This window comes from Procambarus clarkii, chromosome 10 (assembly GCF_040958095.1).
Source record: "Procambarus clarkii isolate CNS0578487 chromosome 10, FALCON_Pclarkii_2.0, whole genome shotgun sequence".
NCBI lineage: Eukaryota > Metazoa > Arthropoda > Malacostraca > Decapoda > Cambaridae > Procambarus > Procambarus clarkii.
Window position 1 is genome coordinate 24553150 of NC_091159.1, and position 21549 is coordinate 24574698.

The following is a 21549-nucleotide window of genomic DNA, read 5'->3' on the forward strand; positions in this document are numbered from 1 at the left end:
TAAACTTATGATTATGAGATTCTATGCACTAATGCCCGATATCCAAGTTATGTATACTGTACCATATTTTCTACTAACAGATCAATTTTTGGGGGGAGGCATCATGGAGAAAAATAAAAGCATTTCTAATGGCAAAGATCAAAATAACAGGTAATTTTCCTACTAGAAATGCAATAAAAATATGAAACAAAAATATTTTTACCTACTTTTTTACACTTTGCTGAAATATTATTTCATAGATTGTCAGTGAAAGGTTTAATGTCTGATCACTTAGCATTTAATTTACTTATGTTCTATACAACAGAAATCTGAGCAAGTATGACAGACAGAAAGGCAAATTAGCCATATAACTTTTACATTCTATTAACAGCTTTTCAGTTGCACAAAACCTAGCGGTAGTTGCCGAGTACCTTTAACTTAAGAGCACTAGGCTAATGTTGGTACAATTTCTACCTCAAACTCCTGCACCAACCATATTCATAAGTAAATGGGTAGGCAGTAAGGTATCATAGAATTCAAGCTTGATACTTAATGCTGAGATCAGGTGATCATCCACTACCAAGAATTACCAGGTCAGTCAAAGAACAGTTATTATTGTTTGAATTTATTAAGATGGCTTAATAAAAAGTTTCAATACCTATTTGTTTTATGTAGTGAATTGCAAGGCAAATATCAATATTGTAATTTTAGGAAGTTTGGAAAATTTATACCAAGCTGTTCGAGTTTCTCTCGCTCCAATGAGAGCCTCACTACACATGTTAGAAATGTGTGCAAAATTCCTAGTCTGGTTGTAATCACATTCATGTTTCATAATAACTTGAGAATAACTGTGGAGCTGTGCCACTATCAGCCCCATCCTACCAGACTCCCCTACACCCAAACAACAACAGTGTGGGTGTTTGGATGGCCTGTTGTACCCTCTACTCTCCTTGACTTTTGCTTCTTAACTTCAGTTTGCTAACTGTATTGTGTTTTCTAATTTATTATGAGGATACCCACATTGTAACAATATACTTTACTTACCTTGTATTTTACTTTTTACCTTGTTGGTAAAAAGTTGACTTGTAATATTGACATTTGTATCCTTATATCCTTATATCCTTGTATCCTTATATCTAACACCAATTTCAATTGCAACAATTACCATGAGTGTTGACTATACTCATCTATCACCAGTTCCTCTTGCAACTTTTTGTTTCTAATTTGACAAAGTCATTATTACTTTCAAAGGCAAATAAGGTATCAATAACTATTTTTTTTTGCAATGCAATGAAAAACAGTGATAATATTTTCTTTAGGAATACCATAAAATGCTTCCTCACTAATGCTATAAGTTGATAGCTTCCATTTACTTTATAATTTAGGACTGTCTTTGTAACATGTTGATAAAAGCTGACATAAAAACAAATTATTTTAATGGCTATCTAATTTACCTTTACCATACAAGATATTATATATGTACGGAAACTACATTCTAAGGTACATATGACATTGTTAGAAGGAAACTACATTCTAAGGAATATATGACATTGTTAGAAGCAGCTAATGCACTCTTTAAAGCTAACAGACACGCTTGTTGCCACACATGCCTGCTACACACTCGACACACCTGCTGACTACCTGCGAGGCATAGAAAGCAAAAGCTCTCCATGAGAAATGTTACTCAGACTTTCACTTTCAGAGTCGAGTGAGCACAAAGACACTGGCCGCTCACTTTCCACTTCCCCACCACCACAGGCTACTGCCTCGCTCAAAACACCCACAGTTCCTCTTTAGCATTAATATACACGCGCTCCACGCTTGATAATGCAGCTAACAACATAATATCAAGGTGAGAGAACTCTCGTAAATTCACTCCCAAACCCCAAAATCCTCAGCCGTGAAAATCTACGGCGATGAAGAGGCTTCGTTTTAGCCAACTAAACACCTTCCCCCGACCCCACATCGCCTCGGCAGGACTACCAAACCACAGCCTGGTAATTAAAGGTCATTCTAGCACATAGAACAGTGGTTCTTACCGCCGAGTTCCGTAATAACTTGGGAATAACTGGGGCCAGAGCCACTATCAGTCCGACCAGACTCCCACACCAAAACAACAACAGTGTGTGTTCGGATGGCCAGTCGCGCCCTCGACTCTCCTCGCCTCTTCTCACTTCTCACCTCACCTATTTGCTCATCTTTTTATTATATTTTCTAATTTACTATATTAAAGAGACTGCGTTACCTACTGCAATGGGTGTATTTATTTTTATTACTGGTTCTCCAAATGTTTATGATTAGCAGTATTAAAAAGCATTCAAACGTGAATTTCCATTTTCTTTACATTTCTAATTGTACGCATCTGCAAAAACTAATGAGATAATTTCCATGGTATTTGTTGCAGAATATGCCCAATGTCAATTTAATAAGCAATAATATAAACGTTTTGTAAGATGGAGGAAAGTATTGCAGTGTTTCCGAATATGTTCTAAATGTTTTTAAGAGAAAACGTACAACTCACTATAATCTGTAACTTCTCTAAATTTATACAGAACGTCTCGACCTCTAACTTCTACAATTTAAACAGTTTAGAATATTAAGACAAACAATCTCTGAGGTTTTTAGCTCAGAAATCAAAATGAGTTTCTCACGTCAATCCTTGTAAGCTATAATACATAACAGAAAGCTTAAATTCATACTGGAATCCAATACAAATTTAAATGTTTTAATCAGCTATATAGGCCATAAACAATGTTCACAGAGACATTTACACGGAGATGAATATCCCACTTCATGAAGTATATATTCACTTCATCCACTTACCACTTCATCCTGGTAGTACAGTCGGTTCGTTCTTGAATTTCAATTGAGGATCCCGGGTTCATATCCCGGAATACGGGTGAACAGGTTAGGTTAGGTTAGAAAGCACTAGTCGTAATGGCTAAGTACTTTCCCCTGATAAGTCCCTCCCTCCTAGATCTCAACAATCCAACAACAACAACAACAATCCTATATTCCAGTCACCCGAGCACTAGGAGACTCGAACCGTGGGCCCCACGTGTGAGGCAGAAATTCTATGGACCGAGCTATTGAGTAGTCCTCACTCGTGGGGTCCACGATTCGAGTCTCCTAGAGCCCAGGTGAATGGAATATTTATTTCCACGGAAGTGTGGATGACAATTTTAGGTTTCCTATAATCTCATTCCCCTGTTCAGCTAACAGTATATAGGTACCCAGGAGTTAGTCGGCTTCACACACAGACGGCACCGCTCCTGTGCCAGGTAAGTCCACTACGGGCTCACCATAGCCGGTACTATTTGCCCCGCTCCTGTGCCAGGTAAGTTACGGGCTCATCATAGCCCGAGCTATTTGGAACTTGTTCCGAGTAGCTAAATCTATAACAACATACTCGGCTTGATGTAGGGTTGCATCCTGGGGCGGGGTCAGTAACTCGGTTAGGGGGACCTTTGACAAGCCGCCGGCTTCCTATCCTCATCGAGGCCACTAGAATGTTAGGGGCCCCTCTGGTAAATAATCACTGGCTACCTCCTCCCCGACACAATGAATTATTATTATTAAAATTATTGATAGATTAAAAAAATGCAAAATAAAGCCCTCAGTTATATTTGGCTGTTCAATAACCACCAAAATTCTCAATATGTGGAAAGAATTAATTATGCGCAGCATTCAAGATGGAATATTTGAAATGAATCTTATGAGGCTTCTGCCTGATAATAAGAATAACGTTGTATCAGTTAAACTGTTAGAACACATATGCAGTGGAACTAACGGTTCAAGATGGGTTCAAAGAACAAACACTTATTTCAAAATAATTACAATTATTTATTATAATTAATAACACTAATATTTATTTACAACAGGGTACAATGGGTATGTGAACAATCCGCCCTCTTACAAATAGCGCGCATACCAGCGAAAAGCGACGTTAAAGCTAAAAATTGTCGCAATAAAAAATGGAAGCGGAAAGTTACATACTGTCCCGTTTTCTGTTTTGAGTCCTCTGGCTTTGTTAGGTTAAGAAATGGACAGTTTAAATTAACAGTTTTCATGACGTTTTGAAACCTTAGGAGAACATACTACTCTCCTAACCTACCAGAGGGCCCAAAATTTGCCGCTTTGAATTCGTTTCATTTGGAAAATAAATTTATATTTTGGAATACAGCAATTTCTGGCCGAAGCGGATACGAGCGAAAAGCGAGTATGGGTTGCACGATAAACTAGCCGCCTCTGGCGTCAACAATAACAAACAGTTGCCTACTTCTTGTAACGTTTAATCGCTTCCCAAGCTGACCAACACGAGACTTATGTATAAGAGTATTATAACACATTTCAACTAATTATCCAAAAGAAGGTGCCAAGTCTGGAAAATTATTAGCACCGTCTGTGTCACAAAACAAAATCCTAGATATTATTCAAGATGTCAGTACGAGACCAAAAAAAATACAAGCCAAACGATATAAAATAGTATATTATCCAAGGATTTTATTGAACAGCACATTTCAAAACCTAATTTTTGTATCTCTTGCCAACGGAGTAGCCCAACCTCTTTGGCTGGACGGTAGACTGACGGTCTCGTTTCAAGCAGGTCAATCGGCGTTCAATCCCCGACCGTCCAAGTGATTGGGCACCACGTTCTTCCCCTCCGTCCTATCCTAAATCCTTATCCTCATATCCCTTCCAAGTGCCATATAGTCGTAATGGCTTGGTGTTTTCTCCTGATAATTACCTTACCTTGCCTAGATAGAACGTGCTATTCAATGTTAAAGACACAGCCCGTCCTCTAGAGTTGTCACGTCACAAGACATGCACTAAATTGCCCAAACCTAACCTAACACCATGAATCCAGGCATAGAGAACGTGGCTGTTTGTGAGTCGCTATGATTTATAGTACATTATATGGTGTCCGTTGGGGATTTTGACACGAAAATGCGATGTGTTATTCGAGAGGACAGATTGATGGTAAATGTGGAGCACCAGTTGGTGAAGCTACGTCATCCAGTGAGAGCTGAAGTGGACAAGATACAAGTGAGAAGGCTAACCTATTGAAGGGGCACTATTTAACACCAATAAGGCTGTAATAAACCATATCTGATGTTGCCAGAGTATATTAAACCGATAATTTCCCTGCCACAAATATGGCAATGGCTTGTATAGTGTCAGATTAAAAAAAAATAGTAAAACACATGAGGATTCTCTTTCATATTTATAAAACAAAATACATGTACATATATTCTCGCAACATTCTTGTAATTTTAATCTAAAATTACAAAACAGCTGATTCGGCTTACAAAGCAACTAGCAATTAATCTACCAAATGGAATACAGAGTTATATGAACACGTTCGCTAATGACGCCAAACTACTAGATAAGAACCTTACACGATTGTCATGTCATACAAGAAGACCTAATAAGTGTATGGAGTAACATTTGGCAAGTGGAAGTTATTGTGAATTAATGCCCAGTTATGGAATGTGGAATAGGAAAAAATAGCCTACACACAACCTAAAAAATTATGTGAAAAAACTTGAAAGAATTTTGATAAAAATGGCATCTAGGGGGTGGTTCTGGATAGAAAACTGTCACTTGAAGACCACACAAAGAACATTGTGCGAGGAGCTTATGCTTATATAATACTTATACTTATATAATGTTCAGTTACGCTAGCAGTGGTAGGTGAATGGAACAAGTGAGAAGGTGGTGGAGGCCAAAACAGCCTGGTTTCAAAGCGTCATATGACAGTTCTGGTAAGACGGAACAACACGAGCGTAGCTCCAATCCTTTAACTACACTTAGGTAATTACACAAAGCCTTACGGACGCTACATACAAGATCCAGGTAAACAGAGAAGCAATTTTCCAAGCGCGAGACAAACTAACGAGGGAACAAAGATGGAAGCTGAACACATAACGAGAGGGGAAAAGTCAATGCATTTAATTAATATTAGCTCGAAAAGAGTTGATGTTCAAACCTACATGAACATCTAGGTGAGCGCACATACAGGGGTTCACAGAGATGTAGGGAAGGTAGGAGAGGAATTCTGAGTGATGGAGGGAAGGTGGGTGATGGGATGGAGGGAAAGCAGGAGTGAAACTATCCAGTACGGAGAAAGTAAATCCGTCCCACGGTCCTTCTCAAGTTATCTCGAAAACACTCATACACACATATGGGAAACCATGTGTGTGAATGCAATTCAGGATACTCGCACATTCACACGGAAAGAGGAAATAATTGCAGTTATATTTTTGTCTGGCTCTATCTGTAAAACTATTTATACGTAACTTTTAATAATCTCTAATAAAGCAAAATAAGAACAAAATAAGGGGGTGGTAGGAAAAGGAACATTGACGGGCTGCCTCCTAGGAGTGTGTAACAAAAAGGAGGCCTAGTCGAGGACCGGGCCGCAGGGACGCTAAGCCCCGAAATCATCTCAAGATAGGTGGTGTGTTGATGGCTGAGCGCCTTGTATTGTGATGGCCAACTTCTGGTTGATAACGAAGTCGGCCCAGGTGAGAAAGCTTGTAAACATTGACCTTATACATAACAGCAAAGCCGACATCTCTCTAGGTATAGTCTTCTCGCATAACTTTAATTAATTTTTCTAGATTTCAGATAAATGGTTATGACGTAGATAAATACACTACACTCCCACCCGGGAGTGTAGTGTATACTCAAGATAGGAGAAAACTTGTGCTTCATGTAAGATTTTGCAACTTCTGCTGTCGATAAGGTATGAGATATGTCTTGAAGCAACCCGTTCTCGCACTTTCGTATAGTCAATATTGACTTATTAAATACGTGCATATGTGACATACTTAACATACTAGTTTACCTTGAAAAGCTTCATAGAAAACACCTACCTTACCTAACCTTCTTAGTATGTTAAGATAAGCATCTTATTGCTTCGTAATTACAATTATTACTTAACCTATTATAGGTACTGGTTAAGTAATAATTGTAATTACGAAGTAATAAGATGCTTATCTTAACATACTAAGAAGGTTGGGTAAGGTCGCTATTTTCTATGAAGCTTTTCAAGGTAAACTAGTATGTTTAGTTTGTCACATATGCACGTATTTAATAAGTCAATATTTACTGTAAGAAAGTGCGAGAACGGGTTGCTTGAAGATACACATTAGTTTGCTGTCTTACCTGATAGGTCAAGGTCATTAGTGTCAGACTTCATTCCTAGGATATTAACTTCATCACCGAGCGCTAGATTTTGTCCAGTCAGCCATATGCCTGACCCCAAGTGCAATATCATGCAGTCTAGTTATGATAATTGCTGATGATAACTGATGTAAACCAAAAACTGATGTACTAAAAATGGCAGCAGCTCGCGAAATTGACGTTATGTCCCGTTTTCTGTTCATGGCTCCGCTGGTTGATTAGGTTCGGGCAATTTAGTACAACAGTTTAGTGACGTTGGGAACACTCGGGAGAACGGGCTGGACAATTTTGACACTGTGCACCACTCAAGCTGTGGAGGCTGTTGTTCTGGATCAGGGACCTGCATTTTAGTAGCAAAATGGTTTGATAATAGGTTATCCTTTTCCTGATTTCTTGTTGCAACACTCCAACTTTCTCAATTTAATGGGGAGATTGTGTCATCGGATGAACATCCTTGCCGATCTTTAACCAGGTATCACCATCCTTTGGATTTAACTTTCTGATACATCAACTCACTTTTTTTTTTAACAAAAATTCTTTAGAATGTCCCTGATGGTACTATAATTGTCATCCTCTAAGCAATCGATGTCGACTTCAATTGCGTGTGTTAGCAACATGTCGGTGTCGTTTTCCCCCAAGAGCCACTGGAGGTCGCAGTCACACGCCAGCTGGGGAAGACAGGAAGATACGTAGCAATTAATAATGGTTTGTATTGTCAGAGTTTACTTGAGGAATTTTGTAATTTGGAGTCTTCTGCAGGATTTGAAAGTCGAAAGGGAGTGTCGAGGGAGAATTTAGGAGAAGTATTCAAGGGAAATGAATTCCTGGAGAAATCATATGCATAATTACTGGGATTCAACAGAGCCAAGACAATTAGTTGACGCTGTTTGTTTTGGTCAGAAAATTGTAAGAGTGTTGTTATCCTAGGCTTGTTGGATCACACTTTTATTTTAGGATAAGCCTGGGATTCTATTACCAATATCTTCAACTGTTCAGTCTCTACAGAAATTCCCCAAGAATGGCGGACTGGCCGTAAAAGAAGAGCCTCCTTGCCTCTTCATATATATGTCTTTATTGACCTACTACTTTATTGTTCCATACGACTATCGTTTTATAAGAAGGGCGACTCACTTTACCATAATCTTGCACAGTTCTTGCAGGACAATTATCCTCCACTCTGCCACACAATGCTTATTTCTCCTGACTCCAAAGTCCATATTTCTAAGTTTTCTGCCATTTCTAGACTTCCACATACTGGTCTATTGTTTATCCAACCTATACACACACAATTCTAGTTGTCGGGGACAAAATTTAGTCTTATTAAGGTTCGACTTAGCCAACTACCGACCTTCATGATGCAACCCACAACAGTTGCCTAACTCACAGGTACCTACAGTATTTACTGCTGGGTGAACAGAGGTATCAGATGAAGGGAAACCCGTGCCCCTCGGTTGTGAGTCGAAGATGCAGACCTCTGTGCTACAGAATCCTTGACACACGAACCACGCGTTCCTCCAATACTATAAGTTTTGAAGTTATTATTAAACTATAATGTGGCGGAGGATTTATGAGCATGACATAAGATGCTACGAGTTTTCTTCCTAGCTGCTAGGAGAAAAGCTATCCTCTCGTGAGAGTTATGACACTGACATCTCGTGCTTTAAACATTCAAGAACAATTGATAGCAACGTTAAATGTTGACTTTTTATTCGTTTTCTAATTGTGTGAGCGTTTTGTTTGTTCAAGTGAAGCTATCTTTGTTAAATCAAATCTACCTTGGGTGTAGCGGCGTAAGACCATGCTGAATAATTCAATCTAGTCAGTTGCAAGGAGGGGCTTGTGATAAGTAGCCTGTGCTTGCAAACTTTGCATGAAGTATGAGTATATCATCTACAACAAGATTGTATAATAATTACAAAGCTCCAGGTGCCTCATACATAAAGGACTGAAGGTTCTAATGACTGGACACTCAGTAATGTACTGAGGTCATGATCGAGTTCTTGCTCACAGAGTTTACACCTGGAGTGCTCAGGGTTGGGAGATTAATGTCTTGTTGTAACCTGCCACAGGTAATGGCAGCCCAACCTGATCCTGGCAACCACTGTGTCGCATTGTCAAGTGGACGTTTTGTGCTGCCCATACACATAGCTTAATAGTCTAAACAAATCATAAGTTTTTTCAATGGTGCTTTTGGGCTTTTAATGTTCGATTTATCTCCTATTAGACGCGAAAGTTTGGAGCAATATTGTCTTAATAACAGAGATGGTGATACCTATGTCTAGCTCAACTTCATCAACTGCATGACAATCTGGCTGCAATCGTGCATCGGGGCGAACCTGCCTGTTGCAGTATTCTGGAGAGCTGCCGTTCACGTCACTCAAGGAACGAATTCCTGTAGGGTACCAGATCAACCAGACTGTGATTCAGACGTCAGACTGCGAGCAGCCGCGTCCAAGAGCTTGGTTGACGAGATCACCAAGCAGGAGGCCTGGTCAGAGACCGGGCCGCGGGGACGTTGATCCTCGTAACCACCACAAGGTAGACAGCAAGGTAGCAATGCCTATGTAACCATGATGAGTTATTTATATGAAATGGTATCCATACGAATGATATTCTAAACCCTTCATTCTGTGCATCGATCAGGTTGTTAATAATTTCTACTATGGGGCTTTTTGCTGTCAGTTTTGTAGTTAAAGTGTTCAAGTGCTTAAAGAGCACACTTTCAGTCACAGAAAATATGTCCTCCAGTGTGCTTTTTTTTAGTGTACTAGTAGCTAGTCGTTGTGAAGCTAGTTCAGAGTAAAGCTCAGCACCTGCTCAACACTTCCTCCATGATAGGATATCAGGAATGGAACGCCCAAGTAAAACTGAAGCTTATTCTCTAATTATAATTCTATTGAAAATGTAACTTCAGTATGCATGACGAGCGTTAAAAAATACTTACAGAAACATTTGTAGCCACGATCTTCACGTTGTTATCCAGCAAAGGTTGTGTATTAATTTGACTGAGCTGCTTCAGGTGGACGTTACACCCTATATTCACCTCGCCCCCACTCTGCATCCCTGTAAGACATAAAAACATTGCTACTCAAAACACCTAAACGTATATCATATATTTTTTGAGTCAATGTTAATGATAATTTATATTTTCCATCAGTGATAATTTCTTAAAAAAAATATGGGCCTCGCGTATGCGAGAAGTATGTTAGAATTACTATAAATAAACAAAATTCAAAGTTGTTGTTGTTTTAGATTCTGCTACTCAGAACAAAAGTTACAAGTAGCACGGGCTATGGTGAGCCCTAGTGAACCTGAAAGCAATTCAATGTGAAGCATAGATCATAGCGTGATTTAACGATGAAGAGAATGCTGCCACGTAATTTCCTAAGTAATTTCCTTAGTTACATCCTGTAACTTAGTGTAGTTACAGGATGAGAGTTAAGCTCGTGGTGTCCCGTCTTCCCAGTACTCTTATATAACGTTGAATGTTTTGGCACCCACTGTTTTCTCACTTGTTCCAAGCGTCTACCACTCAGTTTGCAAAAGAAAACTTTATAAAAAAAAACGGCAACATTGTTTCCTTATCGTGAATCTATGACCTTATTCTTGACGTGTCGGTTTCAGGAATTCCTCTGTCAATTTGGTCGATTCCTGTTATTATTTTGTAAGTGGTGATCATATCACCTCTTTTCTTCTGTCCTCTAGTTTTGGCATATTTAACGTCTCCAGCCTCTCTTCATAACTTACTTTTCAGTTCCGAAAGTCATTTGGTAACTCGCCTTTGCACCTTTTCCAGTTTATTGATGTGCTTTAATTAAATTTTAATTTATATGATGAACTGTTGATAGTACCATCTAAATTGTCGAGCAGTAAGTAGGCTTGAATACCAGCGCATACTGAGGCCACTTGACTTTCACACTGGCATATACAGCGGGCACTAGGGTTTCACACTGGCATATCCTGTGCCCACTAGTAATTCACACTGATACATACACTGTACAAGTGTATAGTGGGTTATTATATGTAAGTAAGTTTCACGCCCTTCCAATATTTCAACCCGTCCTCGACTCAAGTCCATTACATCCAGCGGTCGACCCCACAGACGCATTCATAAATTTTAATATGCTGTTCATTCAAAACGGGAATTTTCTCAAGTATAAATTAATATTATAATATATTAGCATATTGTGCATATATAGGCATAGGTTAGGTTAGGTTAGGTGTTTAGGTTCTGTTGGCGATTATTTGTATTTGTAGTACGTGGGTGAAGCATTTATAGCGTTGTTATTCGAACAAAATTCGTCAGTGAAACACTTGTTCCGGAAGTGTTCGAACGTCAGCAGTTGTGAGTCGTGTGTAAACCGCTTTTCATTCATAAACAGGGGGTTTGGCGGGTGGATGGAATCACTTTTGGATCTTTGTTTGGAGGACGGGCTGAATATTTATATGGCATCGTTGGCAGTCGTACTGGGCTTCCACCCCGACGACCAAGAATTGAGCCTTTGAAGGGTCATTGAGAGAATGATTGTGAAGTGTATCTTTGGAACCTTTCAAGCTGTACCCAAACTATATTATACATATTAATTAATATAGCCACTAATGGTTGAATTAATAAGGACTCTTGGCCTCAGGGAAAAGAAAACTTAGGTGCTCGCTAGACAAGCATTAGGGAATAATGTACGAGGAAAATTCTGAAAGCGTCTTACCTGAAATATTTGGCATTTCTGTAAGCAAATTTCCGCTGAGATCAAGTTCTAGCAATGAAGTGAAGTTTAGGGCATCACTATCAAAAGTCTTAATTAAGTTTTCATTGAGAGTTAGAGTCTGCAGCAACGGTGATTGCCAAAAGTTTCCAGTTCCTACCTGTGAACATTTAAGAAAGCATCATGAAGTCACTTTATGGACAAAAGTTAAGCAAAAAACTACAGCCAGACTAAGTAATGTCCCTCAGCACAAACATATATAAACAAGAAGCATGGTAATAGGGCTACCAGCCTGACCTTCAATGGTCTTCTCACTCTCATACCCGGCATATTTATATCAACCCATCCTATTGGTAACAGTATTTTTTGTAACTGTGTAGAGGATCATACAAATATCGACATGATGGACAATTAGAAAGTAGAATTAGTTGCCATTAATTTTATAGTCCGGAAAAATAAAGCTAAAAACCAAACAAATATTCCTAGGCCTAATTATCACTATCACACCATGGGGAAGAAGGGCGGGGATGAGGCCCAACACCTTCCCGTAAACACCGTTGAGGGCACTAACCGAGGTGAGGTGAGACTTGCGCAGGTGGAGAGTTGTGAGCGCCGTCAAGTTGAGGCTATTTACTGCTAGGGTGATGTTATTGGAACAGCGGATGGTGACGGAGATGAGGGAATCAGAGGCCAGGTTTTTGATTGACGAACAGTCGACCGCCAACACCAGTTCCCGAAGCTCCACGAAATCAATAAGGACATCTAGAACACACACACACACACATATATATATATATATATATATATATATATATATATATATATATATATATATATATGCATTTTCGTACTTAAAAGTACGAAAATGAGTTTTGGAGAACTCCTATTTCAACTAAGCCCTGATGCTAAGAAAATAGTTAGAGGGATAGAAGCCCTAAACCAGAAAATAATAAATACAGAATATGCGGTCATATTCAATGAAACATGTTTGAAAGAAAACCTGCTGCCAGTATACACCAATATATATATATATATATATATATATATATATATATATATATATATATATATATATATATATATAATGTCGTACCTAGTAGCCAGAACGCACTTCTCAGCCTACTATGCAAGGCCCGATTTGCCTAATAAGCCAAGTTTTCATGAATTAATGTTTTTTCGACTACCTAACCTACCTAACCTAACCTAACCTAACTTTTTCGGCTACCTAACCTACCTAACCTAACCTAACTTTTTCGGCTACCTAACCTAACCTAACCTATAAAGATAGGTTAGGTAGGGTTGGTTAGGTTCGGTCATATATCTACGTTAATTTTAACTCCAATAAAAAAATTATCCTCATACATAATGAAATGGGTAGCTTTATCATTTCATAAGAAAAAATTTTGAGAAAATATATTAATTCAGCAAAACTTGGCTTATTAGGCAAATCGGGCCTTGCATAGTAGGCTGAGAAGTGCGTTCTGGCTACTAGGTACGACATATATATATATATATATATATATATATATATATATATATATATATATATATATATATATATATATATATATATATATATATATATATATATATATATATATATATGCGCATGCGAACATTTTTTACATACATACATATACGAGTCAGTCAACACCTTTACTCTTACACGAACACCAAAAAACGGTCACAATTAAATCAACACGTATTAACACAAATATAATGAAACAATTATGCTGTTGCAATTAAACGGCTTCCCAAACACAGGAAATGTGGTTCTCACTCTGCAAAACAAGCGTTTTGCATGGAAGAAATATAATTCTTAATTGGAAAAACAACTGTGAATGTACAGGTTGTGCAAGAAGTGTGTGGGGGGGGGGGGAGTCTGGAATATGGAAGAATATAAGGAATAAGAATACGGAGCAGTATGTGGCAAGAAGTGAAAGAGTAAGAGTTGAAGCAGGTGATATGAATATACAGACACACTAATATGTAATTATATATCTAATACACTACATATACACTAAGACGGACTGTGATGAGGGATTACAAGGGAAAGTGAGTGAGTGGGTGAGTACGGGGTTGAATGTAAGTGAGGGTGGAAAAATGACTAGTTGAATTTGCGGGGAATGAGTTGAGTTACATATTTCCACCAGGCTGTTTGTTGTTGTTTTAGATTTAGCTACTCGGAACGAAATGTCCATGTAGCACGGGCTATGGTGAGCCCGTAATTGAGTTCGGTTATTCGCGATAACTTTGTAACTGTGATATTTGGGTCAAAGTTTTAAATGGAGGTGGGGATTCCTACTTTTTCTTTCTTTCCTCTTGTCTCAGATTTGGTGCGGTCATTTAGAACAAGACTCCCCACGAATCGCTGGTATATGACCAGGTGCGTGTCTGATTATTTGTTCAATATATATCAGTTCTATGTACATGCAGTTATTCTCGAGCATCATCTGAGCTCCCGATTGTCATTTGACTAAAGCAGTAGTGGTGTTAGGCAACTGTTATTTGTTTGAAGCCTGTCATATCTGTGTTCAGGTTAAGGAACGCCAACGACGACTACGGGTGAATGTACTGACAACCTAACATACTATATACCAAAACACACGACACACACATATGCCAATCCATGGTGGACAGGCCACCGAACTTTCAGACCTCTCCTCTCTCTCTCCACACCCGCATCCTCTTCCAGAATTTCACCTCCCCATTCCTCTACCTCCCCCATCCTTTCCAAACCATTTGGACATCAAAGCGAAAAAGCGAGTGTACCTTGTGTCTGACGCTTCTTAACGTATAGACAATTATTCCCCAGCCATGTGTAAATATTTGTGTGTGTTTTTAATTTAGTGAATACATAAGTATGTTAAGTTACGCGTGGTGTATCAGTAAGCCTTTGTCCTTCTAATATTAATCTGTCGTCCCCGTAAACGGGACTCACTTGCCTCACATCAATCAATTTGATGCTACCAATCTTTGATTCCTTGCTTCACCAGGTCGAGTCAAACACGGCCTACATTTGGCAGGATTCACTCTGAATTCTGCGCTGTTGCTCAAGGCACTTTACCCTTGTTGATAACCACTGTAGACATTCCGTCCTCTGGTCCTACCGCTGCTCACAGAGCTGGTCCAAGTAAAGTAATTTCGGAAACCTCATAACTCATACCTCTCAGCTCTGGGACTAGGGAGGGTGAGAGAGTTGGAGGAGGGAGAGATGGTGGTAGGGCGGGAGTTGAATGGTGGGAGAGTGAGTGCCAAGAACAGATTAATTAAACTAAAATCTGAAAACTTTAGGCATGCCAACTTGAGCAGCAAATTGAAGCAATAAAATATATATATTTCTACCAATGTAACTGTCACTGTCTTGTGCCAAGGGTAGGGTAGCCGTGACAGACAAAAAAGACAGGACCCGCCTAGCACCCGTCAGTAACCAATAAACTCCTTCAGCATCGTACAAAAGCTAATCAACACACCTATGGTAAATACAGTGTCAGGATCAGAAAACTCGAAGATTGTCAAGTCGTTGATGGAAGCACTGAAAGCCTCTGTATCCACTGCCTTCAGGTTATTGTTGAACATGATCACCTCCCGGAAAGTGAACCCGTTGAACACATCTGCCGTAAGTGTCTCACCATCGAACTTGCTGTCACTGACCTGCGGAATACACACACTACCTGTCATGCTATTGTGATGGTAATGACCAGGACAATACCATTATTCATTTTGTTACAGTGTAGATTGTTAAATAAAATTAATGAAGAACTCTCTTTCAGGAATGTTCTTGTATTGGGGGTTGTGGGTCGCGCACGTGTGTGTACTCACCTAGCTGTGCTTGCGGGGGTTGAGCTCTGATCTTTCGGCCCGCCTCTCAACTTTCAATCAATCAACTGTTACTAACTATTAAATGATCCCCCCCCCCACACACACACACCCACACATCACGGCATCAGGGTGAAAGAAACTCTGCCCATTTGTCTCTACCGGCGCCGGGAATCGAACCCGGACCAAAGGCTTACGAGTCCCGCGCGCTGTCCACTCAGCTACCAGACCAAACCATTTAGGTTTGGTCTGTAAACAATCAAATTGTAAACAATTTAGGTAAACAATCTTATAGTGCATCCTTGTAGTGAATGCCCACACACGGACCGAAAACACATTCGGCATACTCCTAATTTTTCTATATAGTTTTCCCTAATGCTTGAATCAGTGTTTCAGTAATCGTTATTGCATGCATACATACATACATATACATAACTATACCACATACATACATATCACCAAGAACTCTACTGACCCGTCCAGGATGTGATCCCCCGCTGCCCAGGATCACCCACAAGCATATAGGGTACTGTAATATATCCTCTCCATTACAGGGTACAATGTAGTACGATCACTTCGCCAATGATCGTCTACGACGATTATTTACGAGGTGATCACCAATGAGCACTGTCAATAGAGTTCTTAATGAATTATGGCTCGACCGATCATGCAGCCTGTCATATATACATATATAATTAATATATCTTCATACCTGCAATCTGAAAAACTTTTTAAACTGGAAAGGCTTCAGGAAAAGTCCCGTGAGTGTTGCCAGGTCGGGAAGGTTCTGGCAGTCAACGAAGAGGTTGAGGTCGTCGTCAGCATAGCAGGTGCAGGGAGCCACCTCCTCCTCCGACGGGCAGGGCCACGCCCCTAACCTGCAGGGTACATGAAGGATTGTCAGACTCATCAACACAGTGCCAACCTCCCTCACATATGGCTACTAGAATTTAACCCGAGTGCAAAATAATGAAGCTGGGTGTGGGGAACAGGAGACCGAGCACAAGGAATCACAGGGGAGAAGACATTCTACCGTATTCAAATAGAGAAAGAGATGCGAAGGTTGATATACTGTGTACCTATCAAAAGATGCCCACATCAAATGAGCATCGTCACCTTCATGTGCAAGGCTGACCAATACATGACTCCTTTTTGAAATCTGAACAGGGTGTCGTTCAAGACCTTGTATACCACACATGTCAGACCTACCTTGCGGTTACCTTGCGATGATTCCGGGGCTTAGCGTCCCCGCGGCCCGGTCCTCGACCAGGCCTCCTCGTTGCTGGCCCTCTATAACTATTATATTGATGAAAAAATCAATTGCACCAATGAGGGGATTCGAAGCCTTGACTTCGGTGCTCCCAGACCGCACACTTTACCTCTAGACCACGACATGGTATAAGTTTCCTGGGATTCCACCGAATCCACAGGACGTCGGGAGACCTACATAAGCCAGTCCGGGTTTCACTTATAACCCCAATGCGCAGCTTTGGAGGACCCAGATCGTGGGTTTGAATCCCCTCATTGTTCCATGCTCAAGATTACTTTAATGTTGGACCCCTACTGTGTTCAGCTAGGCTAGGACAGATGTGCATGCCGAGTTATCAACAATATAAAACATAGAGAAATGACACAAAATCTTGAGTTTTCCTACCAGTTATAGGTCGCGTCTGATCTCTACCTGGTGGCACAAGTGTACCATTAACCATCCTCGGAACATACGTATCAAGTGAATGGTTGACAACGGTCGTGTGAGGAAGACAGGTGGAAGTGGCCACAGACCGGGACTTGGGGGATAGAACTCCCAGAACCCGCTATGTAATACTCACCTTGCTAGAGAGTGTGGGGGCACAGCAGACGAGGCAGCAGCAGCCAGGAGCAGCAGAAAAGGTAACAGCGCAGAGTTCCTCTGCAACAGATGATATAGTGCACTTTGGTGTCAGGTTTAAGACCAATCAACCTCTGGAGGGGGAATTATTTAGGCCAGCACAATGATAATGTTGAATTAGGGAAAAAGCACATACTTGCAAAATGAGTTACAAGCAGAATGTTGGACTTCTAAATAGAGCTAACATATACTATGACTATAGCCAGTAATACGCACAGCGTTTCGGGCAAGATGTGGAAAAAAATAAACTTAAAACTAAGACTTAAAACTAATTGAGATCAAAAGCAAGAATTGAACTGAAGTAAAAAAAAATGACAATAATAACATGTTAAATGGAACAGTAGAAATTGCAACATAACATCAAATAGCAATTTGAACTAAATAAACAGACGGAATACAAATTTCTTTCAGTTTATACATGGCAGATATCAGCAGTTTTATAAGCTGTAAAGTGCTACGGGATTATCTATAATAATAATAACCTTGGGTTGTAAAGTTTCAAAGCTCTTAAACATTTAAATAAAGGAAGACTGAGCCGCCATGATCGAGGAAAGATGTACAAGCTTCGTAAGTGGACACGTAAATGCTTTTTGAACCCTAGCCCACAACCTTCAATTAAACATTTCAGATTAACAATAGTGATCGTCCCCAGGCAAAACAGATCAATCACAGTCTTTTTCACATACGCGAGTCAGTACTAGTTACATGCGGGGCAGTTACAGCCCCGCTCCTGTGCCAGGTAAGTCCACTACGGGCTCATCATAGCCCGTGCTACTTGGAACTTTTGTTCAAAGAAGCTGATTCTAAAACAACATCATGTGGGAACAAACTCTCAAACCGACGGTATGCGGCCGAGGCTGCTAACATGGCGATGCGACACTTAGTGAGGAAACTTTGCACTTCACCGAGCCTCCAGTGGAATTGGAATCATATTTTAATCTTCTGAAAAAAGATTTTCCGAAGCTAAAGTTTTTTTTTCCTAAATTTACTAATAAAAATGTTTGCCTATTATTCCAGACAAGATATTCCAGATGGGTGCATGATAGACAAATTAAAACTATATATAATTGGCGCAATTAATTTACTTTTTTTATGACCAAACCAAACATCACAAGATGGAAAAACGACGAAGTTTCGGTCCGTCCTGGAAACATTATCAAGTCGTGAAACACACGACTTTATAATGGTCCAGGACGGACCGAAACGTAGTCGTTTCTTTGTCTTCTGATGTGTAGTTTGATCATCATATCTTCAGCCACGTTACTGTGACTCACCTTCTGCAGACTCAGTTGTTTGTGTTAGGGGCCACTTGAGGTTACAGTTTGAAAATCCCAATTTGGTAAACTGGGATTTTTTATTTTTGTGTAAACTGTGTAACCTATATAACTGTAACGAACTATATTAGCATCAGTGTTGTAACTTGCTTAGCCAAACGAATTTGGAGGGAGGGGTTCAGCTCCTGACCCCATTATGTGCCTCTGTGACCACTACAGCTCATAGGTCACGTATGGGGTACATAATAAATAAACTAAATAAATTAAACTTCACCGAATCTCAGGTCTTCAATGTTATTTCAGTGACTTTCCTCTCGCCTCTGATATCTTACTTATCAAACTTTGAAGCATTTTTTTGCTCGATTCGTATCTATTCACTTTGTAAACTTATCAGCTGTCTGTCGCTTCCTTAACTACTGACTTCTTTATCTTGTTTCTCACTAGAACTTTTTGTCCCGTCTTTCTAGTACCCGAGTTAGCTTTCTGGGAGACATTTTACCATAAGGACTAGTCCTCTACCGATAGACTGATTGATATCCTATTTTTTCATAAATGTTAATTTTGTTCCTGGAATAGCAGCTTTCCTCCTTTAGACATAAGAGGCATGAGGGTTTATTGTCTGCAACCGAGACCCTTTACAAAAATTGTCGAGGTCCCTTTTAGCATATGCCTTATATAGGATGTAACCATGTGGTCGACCATATGGTCACCCAAGCAGTAATTGGCCAGACCAAACGGTGCTTAACCTAACTGACCGAGTGTTGTGAACAACGTCTACGGCACCACATCTTTCAATTAGTGATCTGATTCCGTTTAATTCCCAAGCTGTACATGGGTTCCAGATCATCATATACACACTCTCCAAACACTTGAGTTTTTCCTTTCCTCTGAGCTAATGATTATTATATACGTCTCTTTAGAATCCTCTGGTAGTATCAGCTATTGATACAGATAATGGCTCCAAAGAGCCATTAACTGGCTCCACTTACGGGCTCACCATAGCCCGTGCTACTCGGAACTTTTTTTTCAGAGTAGCTGAATATAAAACAACAACAGATCCTCTGATCATAACTTCATATTTTATCTTGCTGCATGACACTCCCTCCGTCCCTCAGCCACTAAATTTTCCGACACACGTCATTTCCACTACTGGCTGGACCAATTTTAGGATTTATTTATTTTTCTGAATTATCTGGAATAATATTTTTTTTATCTTCGCATGACACACCCTTCTGTATGCAGAACATGTTACCAAGACTCAATGTTGGATTGGAAGCTTTCAATTCATTTTGTTCCTCTTCTACCACCAGCAAACTATGGTGGGATGAGCCTAGTGCTAAAGAAATTCATCTTCAGCAGTCTCCCTCTGCAATTATCCATTCTCTATAATGTTGCCCAAAACCATGCAACACCCTTTAGACATAAAGTCCTTCTCTGCTCCTCAGCAGAACATAGAAAGTATTGCAGTGGACAGACATGTGGACTAAACCATCTGACTGAGTGCTCTGTTCTGGCCATCCTGGACAAGTCCAGTCTCCCTTGCCCTTTTTCTCCTCTAATCAGCCTTGTGTCCTTTTTTCTTAAATACATTTATTCATAAAGCTCTATAAAAAGATAAAGCTCAAATTCATACAGCGTAAAAAATTTAGTAGTCTGCTTCCTTATGAGCTAAGAAAGCCTCGTACATATAACTGCTCACCAGTTTCTCCTTTGTTTATCCTGTGAAACTTTCCAATCATTTTAGAAACTTTTGTTCATCCTGTTACGACGAAAAGTGACTATTCAAGACTTAACTATAGACTGACCTGCAATATTTGAGCTTTTTACCCTTCTCTGAGAACATATTTATACATATCCAATAGATCCACCTATCAGTAGAGTACACAATATTACAATTTACACAATTTTGCCTGAAATGCTATGCATATTAGTGGCTTTAAGTATTGTATGTACTAGCTCTATCTATAAATCCAACATTATGTTTGTATGTACTTTTGACACATTGACACGAATGTGCATCGTGTAGGCTGGCTACAAGTGCCCATACACGATACAAGTGCAACTTGCACACACAGAAATCACAGTAGCGTAATATATCAACTGAATTTTGTTTTTTTCTGCCATGTTTCCCCCCCCCCCCTTTTTTATTTTTATTTGTTCTCAACACATTTTATACTTTAATCTCAATTAGTATTAAGTTTTAGTCTTTAATGTTTTTTTGCCCGAAACGCTTTGCGGAATAGTGGCTTTAGGCATTGCATGTACTAGCTCTATCTATAAATCTATCAATTTTTGTATAACCTCTTGTATGTATGTACTTTACCTGAATAAACATTTGAATTTTGAATAAATCCAGGACAATCGACTTGATAATAGTCCAGAACGGACCGAAACGTCCTTGTCCTATCATTTTCTAGTGTGTGGTCTGGTCAACAATAAATCCAGATCACGGCCCTTTGTGGATTTATTCAAGAACAACTTACCATAATGACGTGCGGTGTGAACGAGGTCTGGGAGCGTTGTGAACACCACATAGATGCGTCCCTGGCTTAAAGACACCGTCTTGTCTCCCGTAGTTCTCAGCGTTATCTGGTCCAGTGGGTGTCCCTTGTGTGTTATGGCAGGTGTGGGAGCGGGTCGTGGTTCACACCCTGGTTGACAGGGCAGGTGGTGGTTCTCAAGACTATGGCGCCATTGG

The 21549-nt window shown here is 39.8% G+C and overlaps 2 protein-coding genes across 5 annotated transcripts in view; both read right to left on the minus strand.

Moving 5' to 3' along the window:
- Positions 1-2148, minus strand: part of SppL (signal peptide peptidase-like protein) — a 115276-nt gene extending 113128 nt beyond the window's left edge. For all 4 annotated transcript variants that reach the window (XM_069321756.1, XM_069321757.1, XM_045727965.2 and 1 more), the window contains exon 1: positions 2019-2148. The gene's annotated coding sequence lies outside the window, so the exon portion shown is untranslated. The remainder of the gene's footprint in view (positions 1-2018) is intronic.
- A 3040-nt stretch (positions 2149-5188) lies between these two features.
- On the minus strand, positions 5189-21549 carry LOC123746403 (oplophorus-luciferin 2-monooxygenase non-catalytic subunit). Its single transcript, XM_069321758.1, has 8 exons — positions 21335-21549; positions 17519-17598; positions 16402-16567; positions 15344-15524; positions 12442-12632; positions 11874-12030; positions 10112-10230; positions 5189-7835 (listed from the first exon to the last, which is right to left on the minus strand). The coding sequence occupies exons 1-8, from the start codon at positions 21383-21385 to the stop codon at positions 7692-7694; spliced, it is 1089 nt and encodes a 362-aa protein (XP_069177859.1). The 5' UTR covers positions 21386-21549; the 3' UTR covers positions 5189-7691.